The sequence below is a fragment of the Leuciscus leuciscus genome, assembly GCF_965113295.1.
Source record: "Leuciscus leuciscus genome assembly, chromosome: 15".
In the NCBI taxonomy this organism is placed as follows: Eukaryota; Metazoa; Chordata; class Actinopteri; order Cypriniformes; family Leuciscidae; genus Leuciscus; species Leuciscus leuciscus.
The window spans coordinates 17078273-17090466 of NC_138739.1; the positions used below are offsets into that span (position 1 = coordinate 17078273).

Consider the following 12194-nt stretch of genomic DNA (forward strand, 5'->3'; position numbering starts at 1 on the left):
ATTTAATGAAGATTGTATTGTGTGCATAAAGTACATATGAAGCAACACACATTTCACACAATTTTACCTTTTTATTATTTATTAATATTGTATATATAGGTACATTGTTTATGAGTTGCATGCTAAAACGGCTGTTAGTAAGTAAAATAAGTGTTTTTCCACTAGAGGACAGAAATGTAATAAGATCAGAGGCATATCTATATCTAACATGAACATCTATTCCTCAAGCAGATGCTTTTGTCAAAATCAATAAAACAACACAAAACAACACAATGTGGTTATAGTGTAACTAAGTACTAGGATTGAACAAAGGCACTTTTTACACCTTTTTTTGCTATAAGTGTAACAAGAGTAATATTAAGTGCTTCTTCATGAATACAAATAAATTCAGATCACATTTACAATGTGACATTCAAATCTGATTGGAAGATGAACAGATTCACTTCAGATCAGACCCTTATTTAAGCAAAATAAGGCACACATTTACAATTTCAATGAAAATAAAATTAAAAAAATGTCAACGCAAGTTTTTTTTTTTTTTTTTTACAATAAAAGGGTCACTTACAGTGAAGTTTAGTAACCCTGAATGGTCAAAGATGCACTAATGAATTTCTACACATGAAGAGAAGGTCATGTGATCTCAGCTTTAAAGACACTGTGATCAATGCTGAACATCAACATTAATCTGGTTCTGCTGTTATTTACATAAAACAGCACATTCAGTGGTTATAGAAATACTGCTGTGGTAAAACATCTAAAAAAAAGCATATTACTTAAACTCACCGTCTACAATCACACAAAATCAAAGCTGTAAAAGTCAGACTAGTATTATGTTAATAGAGTAACAGGTATGAAGTGTAACATTATAAAAACAATATATGAAACGTTTCCCTGTTCATCTAAAACCAAAGAAGCTTTTTACATAATTTAACAGCTCAACAGACACGGATTCATTTCTCACTTTAAGGCTCATACAAGCAGAAATATGTTTTTGTTTTGCAGCTGGAGCTGAATTGTTGATGATGTCAGAGTGATTGACACAGGTGGGCGTGTCTTATCTCATCTCAAGTAAACTCATCCCCTCATGTTCATTCCCTACACCCTGTTCATCAGCGGCAGCATCTCTACAGTCGCTGAATCATTCACTCTGTTTCCTGTGGAATCAGCCAGAAAATACACAGACAATTACAGATATTAAAAAGAGAGATGTACTGATCTAGAGATTTCAAAACTTAAGCTTGAACACACACTACAAGATAACGGGCCGATTTGTGTCCAATTTTCCCCTTCCGAGTCAATCCTAGGAAAATTCCTGCTTATCTTGACAGATTATTTTATCAGATTTTCCTGTGGTGTGAGGTGTATTAAGAGTGGCTGAATCTGCTCTGAAGAACGTCGGGGTCGCACCGATCTCAAATCATAAATATCCAACATGTTGAATATTTACAATCAGAAATCTGTTTTGTGGGAGGAGCCCAGAGGAGAAACACGCACGTCACAAAATACAAGCCACAAATAGTTAAATTAGATAACCCTGCGTGATCAATAAATCAAATTAAAATAAAAAAATATTAAAATTATGAAAGGATAGCCAGATTTGTCAACTTTGTCTTTTTAATTGCAGAGACAACAATAAACGCTAAACTGGCAGTCTCTTTAGCTAAACATGTTCACAGCATCCAGAAATCAAATTAGAACCGGTTGAAATGTTTTGAAATAACTTGTAGGCTATCCTACCTGACCAAAAGAAAATAAATCTAGTCTTTCACTCTATCTGTGTTCGTTTGAGTCTTTTCAAATTGTGTGCGCGGATAAATGGCCTACATTCTAAAAAGCATTAACGTGAAAAACGCTTAACGGCTTTTGTCCCAAGAAGACAGTTATTAAGAGATCAAATTCTGCACACTAAATTCCTTATTAATAAAGCACAGCATAAAGTCTACAGAAAAGCAGATGAGCCCAGAATATGAACACAATGAGTTTAATTACACATTAAGCATTTTCCTCTTAAAGAAAAAATTTTTATTATAAAGAAAACGCCTTCCGTTCATATTCTGCGCTCATCTGTGTTTCTGTAGACTACATATGCTTAGTGTGGTCTTTACTGAGTTTGGTCTTGTAACATCACTGTCTTAATATACATTAAGCCACGCTAAAGTGCCCTTTAAGCGTTTTTCACGTTAAGCGTTTTAAGAATGTCCCAAGGAAAACCAACTTGTTAATGTTGGCCGGCAGAAGTGCGATCATGGTTTTCCTGATGCTAAATCCAGGCTTGGAGAATATCCTTATTAAAAGCTTCTTTTTTCACATTTTTATTTACAGCATTATCATAATAGGCTGTATATTCACTTATTGGCAGAAACCCGGTTGTTAGATGTGAAATCACACACTGAGCATCCTCAAGCAAAATGGCATGATCCTCGTTTCATAACACCTCTGCGAAGATTTGACCTTGAGATTGGTAGTCCTCCTATCCATGCATCAAACCTTTGACTATTCGGGTTCACCCCTAATCTTGTCTTGTCAGGATAATCACATCTCAGGTCAGCTGTCAAGCGACTGTTGCTCGTTCAATTCAAAACATGCGTGAACCAATGATCACTGACATCAAGCCTGGCAAGATGCGTTTTGTAGTGCCATGTTCTTTCTTTTCATATTTTTCTCAAGAAACTGAATTTATGATCTAAATAAAAGCTGATGGAAGTACTTTTGAATGCACCCAGAATGATTGACAATTAGGAGGACCAATAGTATAGGTTACCCACCAGGAAGTAAAACATGTCCATTAGAAATACAATGCACAAAATCATTTAACTAATATATTGTCAGTAGCATATTTAGTGAACGTTCTATATAAATATAAGTTTAACTCTTATGAACACAGTGTAAAATGGTGCCACATCACACACACATCAGATCATGATCTTAAGTTAAAGAGCTTCAACAGAATCTCACCTGCTTCCAGCTGTTTCAGTTTCTTGTAAAACATTTCTGTATAAACAACAATCACAGACTTATTAGACAATGACCCTTTTTACATTCATTACTATACATTGTTATTACAAAAAAATAAGGTCATATAATCACATCTCAGGTCAGCTGTCAAGCGACTGTTGCTCGTTCAATTCAAAACATGTGTGAACCAATGATCACTGAGATCAAGCCTGGCAAGATGCGTCTTGTAGTGCCATGTTCTTTCTTTTCATATTTTTCTCAAGAAACTCAATTTATGATCTAAATAAAAGCTGATGGAAGTACTTTTGAATGCACCCCCCCCCCCCCCCACCCCCACCCGGTGCCACATCACACACATTAGATCATAATCTTAAATTAAAGAGCTTCAACAGAATCTCACCTGCTTTCCGTTCATCTTCCTCCATTCCCTCATAATGACTTCCTGTTTAAACAACAATCACAGAATTATTAGACAATGACACTTTTTACATTCATTAGATATTGTGATTACAAAAAAATAAGGTCATATAATCACATCTCAGGTCAGCTGTTACTCGTTTAATTCAAAACATGCGTGAACCAATGATCACTGACATCAAGCCTGGCAAGATGCGTTTTGTAGTGCCATGTTCTTTCTTTACATATTTTTCTCAAGAAACTGAATTTATGATCTAAATAAAAGCTGATGGAAGTACTTTTGAATGCACCCCCCCCCCCCACCCCCACCCCTCTTTCAAAAATCTTGCTTCTAACGCCACCGTTGAGAGACAATACACTAGAGGATCAAAACGGCTAAATCTATGGTTTCTTATCGTCATGTTTGTGATTTCTCACATTTATAAAGTCTTTTAGTGTGACCCCAGCCTAACATCAACATTCTACCATCAAATGTCCATTAGAAATACAATGCACAAAATCATTTAACTAATATATTGTCAGTAGCATATTTAGTGAACGTTCTATATAAATATAAGTTTAACTCTTATGAACACAGTGTAAAATGGTGCCACATCACACACATCAGATCATGATCTTAAGTTAAAGAGCTTCAACAGAATCTCACCTGCTTCCAGCTGTTTCAGTTTCTTGTGAAACATTTCTGTTTAAACAACAATCACAGACTTATTAGACAATGACCCTTTTTACATTCATTACTATACATTGTTATTACAAAAAAATAAGGTCATATAATCACATCTCAGGTCAGCTGTCAAGCGACTGTTGCTCGTTCAATTCAAAACATGTGTGAACCAATGATCACTGACATCAAGCCTGGCAAGATGCGTCTTGTAGTGCCATGTTCTTTCTTTTCATATTTTTCTCAAGAAACTGAATTTATGATCTAAATAAAAGCTGATGGAAGTACTTTTGAATGCACCCCCCCCCCCCCCCACCCCCACCCGGTGCCACATCACACACATTAGATCATAATCTTAAATTAAAGAGCTTCAACAGAATCTCACCTGCTTTCCGTTCATCTTCCTCCATTCCCTCATAATGACTTCCTGTTTAAACAACAATCACAGAATTATTAGACAATGACACTTTTTACATTCATTAGATATTGTGATTACAAAAAAATAAGGTCATATAATCACATCTCAGGTCAGCTGTTACTCGTTTAATTCAAAACATGCGTGAACCAATGATCACTGACATCAAGCCTGGCAAGATGCGTCTTGTAGTGCCATGTTCTTTCTTTACATATTTTTCTCAAGAAACTGAATTTATGATCTAAATAAAAGCTGATGGAAGTACTTTTGAATGCACCCCCCCCCACCCCTCTTTCAAAAATCTTGCTTCTAACGCCCCCCGTTGAGAGACAATACACTAGAGGAACAAAACGGCTAAATCTATGGTTTCTTATCGTCATGTTTGTGATTTCTCACATTTATAAAGTCTTTTAGTGTGACCCCAGCCTAACATTAACACTCTACCATCAAATGTCCATTAGAAATACAATGCACAAAATCATTTAACTAATATATTGTCAGTAGCATATTTAGTGAACGTTCTATATAAATATAAGTTTAACTCTTATGAACACAGTGTAAAATGGTGCCACATCACACACATCAGATCATGATCTTAAGGCGAGACACGGCAGGCAAAAACATAGATTTTTCATGCAGTGAGCAGTTTTGAGATTTTGGCCGAGTTTACTCCTTCAATATGTATTCTTTCAAGGTGCTATAAAGAAAACGCTGAAAATATACATTACGATGTTTATTTTATTACATTTTGTTTACTTGCGGCAGTAAGTTTCTCCCGAATTTACCAGGAAGTTAGTATTCCAACGCGACATGCCGAGCTCCGTCTGTTCACTGAAGTCTGTCATGTCCGGGATTGTTGTAAAGCTCTGAGTCTCATGCACAACGCTATGTAAACCAAATATGGGCATTTCCTTTGTATCAGTAACCAATCGTGAATGTCCAAAGGGGGATTTAAAGCTAACGACGAAATCTCATTTAGAACTATTAAATCTTTAACTGCCGTTTTCTCAAAATATTTTTTTTGCGTTTTTTTGTCATTCTCCAGTAGAAACATCTCAGCCTATGTAGCACCTATGTACACCAAACTTTCCAGTTATACACTTAGCATTATTCTAAAAATCTGTTCAGAGGGATTTGTTAATAAATCATTCCTGGCCTGATTTATGTGACATTTTAATTTAAAAAAAATGTCGAAAATCGATATTTTAAGGCTATGGACAGTATATTTTGATTTCCTAGGTAATGAAAGCATATATCCTGAAATCCCTCTGAACATCTTTTTTCATCTTGTGTGTAATCAAAATGAAAAAATTATTTTGCGTCTGGCTTTATCATATTTTCAGATATATCTACTGAAAAAATATGCAAAATTGCACATATTTAATGAGATAATACCTAATTTGCATAATTAAACATAAACATTTCAAAAACTTGTACAACTTTTTTTTTATGAACTTGTGTAAGTAATGAACTGAGGAAGTTTCATGGTGATATATATTATTTTAAAATTTTACCCTATTCACCTGTAGTGTCTCGCCTTAAGTTAAAGAGCTTCAACAGAATCTCACCTGCTTCCAGCTGTTTCTTGTAAACAATTTCTGTTTAAACAACAATCACAGACTTATTAGACAATGACCCTTTTTTACATTCATTACTATACATTGTTATTACAAAAAAATAAGGTCATATAATCACATCTCAGGTCAGCTGTCAAGCGACTGTTGCTTGTTCAATTCAAAACATGTGTGAACCAATGATCACTGAGATCAAGCCTGGCAAGATGCGTCTTGTAGTGCCATGTTCTTTCTTTTCATATTTTTCTCAAGAAACTGAATTTATGATCTAAATAAAAGCTGATGGAAGTACTTTTGAATGCACCCAGAATGATTGACAATTAGGAGGACCAATAGTATAGGTTACCCACCAGGAAGTAAAACATCCTCCGCTATACCTTTAAGTTATAGTATAGCAGTGGTCTCCAACGTGGCGCCTGTGAGTTGCCCGATAAACACATTCTATAAATAGCTCCAACTTGCCGTCGGGGTTCCAGACTTCGAATAAATGGTATCATTTTGCAACCTTTTCAACTAAACGTTTCAATTTGAACTTTTGCCTCTTCAAAATTACCCAACTCTCTTTGATTATACGCTGTCATTTGCATTGCGTATGAGAAACATCAAATGGCAAACGCTCAAAAATCGGAACAAAACTTGTTTGATCTGAGCAGCGCAGAGCATTATCAGATCGTGGACAAAGCAGCTGTGCGGGCTGATCTCGATCACGCGAACATTATTACACAGAGCTGCGCGATCCACTGAGAAGCAGTTCAATTCAGCGCAGAATTCTCTATCTCTATTATAAACCCACAGATGACTATGTGATTTAAGCTTGTAAAAAGCTAGATGAAACAGCGCTGATATTCTCAACATATTGACGCAAAAAAAAACAGGGCGAAACATTGTTCCGAGAACAAATCAGTTAGAAGACATTTCACAACTTATGAATTAACTGTAGTAAAACAAACTTTTTTGGCAGAAATGTGCCTGTATTCATATTAAAAATGCTGTTATATTAATAACGTATAATGTATTTAATGTATAAATGTATTAAATGTAATCCTGTAATGTTTTGTTTAGAAGTTATGGCAGTTTATTTATTTATTCATTTATATTTATACTAAATGTTTGGGCTACTGCTTTTGATAACACATACAATAGGTTTATAGAAAATCAACAAAAAAAATCAACAAATTTTTCAGGAATTTTTTTTTTTTTAAACGCTTATATAGATATAATATAGTATAATTATATATAGTAATATATAATATAGATATTTGATTATTTCCCATATGATGGTGAAAAGTAAAAAAGCTTCACCATGTTATATGTATAATAAATATTGGAGTATAACAAATAAAAATCCCTTCTAGATTATTTTATCCCTTGAGGTAGCCCTCGCACACAAAAAGGTTGGAGACCCCTGGTATATAACTATAGGCTATATTTTATAATTACAAGTTTGTGTAATTTGGGGTTTCTGTAGCCTGCAGTGACATTTCATTATTTGTATTTTATGGCATTGTACATTTTTTGTTTTTATTTGAAGGCTGAGGCTTCATTAATAAACACAACCCCAATTATCATCATTGGTTTTGAGATGTTACTTGCTGTGAATACCTTGTCTGATAGGCTACAGTATTGTGGCATATAGTATCAGGACATCCTGGCTAGTGTCTGTCGCACACGGCTAGAGGCGAATGGCCGGATGATGGGCCTATTTGGGAGAAAGTCCAGGGCTGTTTTTTAGCCCCAGTCCGTCCCTGCACACATCAGATCATGATCTTAAGTTAAAGAGCTTCAACAGAATCTCACCTGCTTCCAGCTGTTTCAGTTTCTTGTAAAACATTTCTGTATAAACAACAATCACAGACTTATTAGACAATGACCCTTTTTACATTCATTACTATACATTGTTATTACAAAAAAATAAGGTCATATAATCACATCTCAGGTCAGCTGTCAAGCGACTGTTGCTCGTTCAATTCAAAACATGTGTGAACCAATGATCACTGAGATCAAGCCTGGCAAGATGCCCCCCCCCCCACCCCCACCCCCACCCCCACCCCACCCCACCATGGTGCCACATCACACACATTAGATCATAATCTTAAATTAAAGAGCTTCAACAGAATCTCACCTGCTTTCCGATCATCTTCCTCCATTCCCTCATAATGACTTCCTGTTTAAACAACAATCACAGAATTATTAGACAATGACACTTTTTACATTCATTAGATATTGTGATTACAAAAAAACAAGGTCATTATAATCACATCTCAGGTCAGCTGTTACTCGTTTAATTCAAAACATGCGTGAACCAATGATCACTGACATCAAGCCTGGCAAGATGTGTTTTTAAGTGCCATGGTCTTTCTTTACATATTTTTTTAAGAAACTGAATTTATGATCTAAATAAAAGCTGAAGGAAGTACTTGTGGACGCAGCTCAGCAACAAAACGTGTAAATGTTGTTGATGAAACGATTACCGGTTTCAGGATAAACTACGATAAAATGTCCTGACGGTTAGTATTATTGTTTTAAATTGAATTAACATTAAAACAGTGTTTGATATCGTGATTATGAAAAACTGGCAGTAAATCCTGTCCAGTCATCATCAGTCTGATGCAGGCACTGCATGCAATTTTGTGTTTTGTACGAGAACACATGGCAGGAGGCAGGGACAGCGCTTGGGAGATTTTTCAGCCTTGGATCAAATCTGAGGTGTGATCATATTTTAGCTTTACAAAATTATTGGGGGAAACTTATTAGAGGATGGTCACCCTGTCTAAAGAACATGCAAAGTCACTGCAAAAGGGGAAACAGTTCAAGACATCTTCGTGACCACCACTCTCTTGCAATAACTTTTACCTCAATACCAAAAATAAGTTGAGGAAATAATTGGACACAAAATATTGTTTTGAGTAGAAATATTTCATTATCTCACTCACACAAAGTTCGAAGCAAGTGGCTTTGAGCCAAGACGAACAAACATGTTCAAACTAAATTATTAAAAGGTGACATTTAAGGGATAATGTTTATTAATTGTATACTAACACACAGATTTTTTATTACATTTTTTTTTGCTTATATGATTATAATTTGCTTATAAAGGCTTGAATTACTCACTATTGACAGCAACAACGAAGTTCCTTTCTATTCCAAGTGCGGGGAACTTTAGATGATAAAATCCTTTGTCACTGGTTCTGGTTTTTTTGATGGTCAGATCTCCAGTTTGATGATCTAATTCCAGTCTGTCTTTGAATCTCTCATCACAGTATTGAGTCTTATTAATGTCTCCGTCCTTTCCAATTGCAAGAATTTCGTCATTGAAGAACCAGTTTACCTCATCTTTTACGCTATAGGTATCAGAGTATAGAGTGACATCTTCTCCCTCCTTAACTCTTTTATCACCACCTGGAGAACAAACAGAAATAGTTATGTAGACAGAGATAAAACTGATATTTCACTGTCAGTAACTGAGTATAGGCTACTTGGGAAGAACAGAAATTTCGGCCGCAGAAAATGGCATTTCTGTTTTGTAGAAATAAGGAGGAAAATATGACAGCCCACAAAAAAAGGGAAAATAAATAAAATTGAATTAAAAAGTCTAATAATAATATAATTATACAAACTAAATAATTTAAATAAGAAATTAACTATTTTACAAAAAGTCATTTTAGGTTTCGGTTTTCCGCCTAGTGCTTCCAGAATTTTAATCTCAGTGCATCCTTAGATTAAACTGATGTATCGTGTCACTTGATCCAGTTTAAATGTAATGTTTACTGCAATTAGTCAGATCTTTACTGGTCTAAAGCAATATCTAGTGTTTACTATGAAATGAGTGAACAGGTCAGGAGAACATTTTACTTCAACAGATTATAGCAACTATATGCAGAAATACCCTAACTAATATAATACAGTTGATTTCTAATAAGTCAAGTCAAGTTTATTTGTATAGCGCTTTTCACAATACAGATTGTATCAAAGCAGCTTCACAGTATTAAATTAAAATAATACAACAAAGTTTGTTTCAAGAGGAATTTATTGATTGATAAAATTAAATTAAATATCCCCAAAATATCCCCCACTGAGCAAGCCAAAGGCTTTATTATATTACATTATTATATTATGATAATAATATCATAGACTATATGCTTAAAGGATTAGTTCCCTTTCAAATGAAAATTACCCCATGATTTACTCACCCTCAAGTCATCCTAGGTGTATATGACTTCTTTCAGACGAATACAATTGGAGTTAAATTAAAAAAATGTCCTGGCTCTTCCAAGTTTTATAATGCAGTGGATTGCAACCAACAGCTTGAAGCTCAAAAACGTGCATCTATCCATCATAAACTCCAACCGGCTCCTCTGGGTTAATAAAGGCCTTCTGATGTAAAACGATGAGTTTGTGTAAGAAAAATATTCATATTTAACACAATTTAAAATTCTAGCTTACGGCTAGAATTGGAGTTAGTTCATGATGGATAGATGCACGTTTTTAAGCTTCAATCTGTTGGTTGCAATCCACTGCATTATAAAGCTTGGAAGAGACAGGACATTTTTTATATAACTCTATTCGACTGAAAGAAGAAAGTCATATACACCTAGGATGACTTGAGGGTGAGTAAATCATGGGCTTATTTTCATTTGAAAGTGAACTAATCCTTTAATATGTAGCTCTGTTTGACACATTTTGTATCGGGGGTCCCTGCTCCATGTTTTTGTCGTCTAAAGGTGTCACACTACCAGCGGCAACGTCTCCGCAGTTTAATGTCGAGAGAGAGAAACCCCGACGCGCATCTGCAAAGGGACGGATGGCCCGACGAAACGCTGTGTCATCGTAGGAGGAATATGGACGAATGTTGACACAACATATCAAAGGTTGGCTTGCTCATCCTAATCATGGTGATGTTTGGCGAACTTTGCATATATCGCAGACCTAGCGTCAATCATGTTTTGCGTTCGTTCATCTGTGCAAGATAATTTAACCCTTTAAGCATGCGCGATGTTTCAGATAGTATGGCAATTGTAAACACATGAATCGGATATGGGTCACGGATATAGGCAACAAATCAGAATTTTGCATTAAGACCTGCAGTGTAAACGAGGCTTTAGATAGTGTTCTAAGTAGTTTAGAACGCAAGTTTATTTTGAAAAAAGAGAAACTTCTTCCTCGTCGAATTTCTGTCGCTCTACATACGTCATCTGGTATAATTGAAACGATTGGCTATGAGCTACATACAGGCGCATTTGATAGACATTCGTAGCGCCCAATAAACGGCTCTGGACATTCGTAAACCACGCCTCAAATACGAGAAAATTAACATGTGGTTCCCAGACCACATCTCAATGAGAAAGAGGTCTGAAGTTAGCCAGGCTAGATTCATGAAATTCTGACAGAATTTCATGTGATTTCAAACAGATGCAAAGATCAAACTTCCTTTCTGTCATGATCTGATAATCAGCCTCATCCACACTTCACCAGGGGGTTTCAAACTTTTTGATAACACCAATCCCCATGTACAATGATCCCATCATGATCCTAAAATACTATATATGAGCAACATTACATAGTGATGTTATAAACACATCATGTGGCTTCCAAAACTAAATGAATAGGCTTTTATATTGTCCTGGAGTCCCTAGCACCCCCTTGTAGCCTCTCGTGGGCCCTGGACCACAGTCTGAAAACCTGTGTGCTTTACAATCATAATTCAGAAAATAAACACACCAATTAAATGACAAATATATTATAGCTTAGTCATTGTATTCATCATGTTTTCATTTCATTTGTTGTAAAAGCAGTAAGGGAAATATCATTAAAATATTAAACTGAAAGACAATACTCACGATGTAAAACAATCACTTTGAATCTCTTGTTTGTGGTTCCTCTGCTGCCGCTGATCTGTAGTTTATAAACTCCAGCGTGTTCATTTCTCATGTTTCTGATGAACAGAGATCCAGTCTCATACAGCATCAGTCTGCCTCTGAATCTCCCATCATCATCATCATGTCTCTCTCCGGTCCCTCCTCTGATTTCAGCAATGAGAATGTCTTGATCTCCAAACCTCCACTGTATCTGATCATCTTTCTGTATTTCAGCATCAGCCTTTAGAGTGACTGATTCTCCCTCTTCCACTGATTTCAAGCTCGCTTCATTAGTGACAGAAGCACATAGAAACAGA

At 35.6% G+C, this 12194-nt stretch overlaps 1 protein-coding gene across 4 annotated transcripts in view; it reads right to left on the reverse strand.

The window, feature by feature from the left end:
• Positions 1-51: 51 nt before the first annotated feature.
• The window catches only part of LOC309475980 (uncharacterized protein), a 30342-nt gene continuing 18199 nt past the window's right edge, over positions 52-12194 (reverse strand). For 2 of the 4 annotated variants that reach the window (XM_082139024.1, XM_082139025.1), the window contains 10 exons: positions 11860-12162; positions 9134-9421; positions 8145-8186; positions 7820-7855; positions 6017-6046; positions 4419-4460; positions 4019-4054; positions 3356-3397; positions 2956-2991; positions 52-1154 (listed from right to left, as the gene is read on the reverse strand). In XM_082139024.1, the coding sequence (XP_081995150.1) occupies positions 1096-1154; positions 2956-2991; positions 3356-3397; positions 4019-4054; positions 4419-4460; positions 6017-6046; positions 7820-7855; positions 8145-8186; positions 9134-9421; positions 11860-12162 (914 nt within the window). In that variant the 3' untranslated portion in view covers positions 52-1095. The remainder of the gene's footprint in view (positions 1155-2955; positions 2992-3355; positions 3398-4018; positions 4055-4418; positions 4461-6016; positions 6047-7819; positions 7856-8144; positions 8187-9133; positions 9422-11859; positions 12163-12194) is intronic. The other 2 variants (XM_082139026.1, XM_082139027.1) reach the window with 2 other exon arrangements.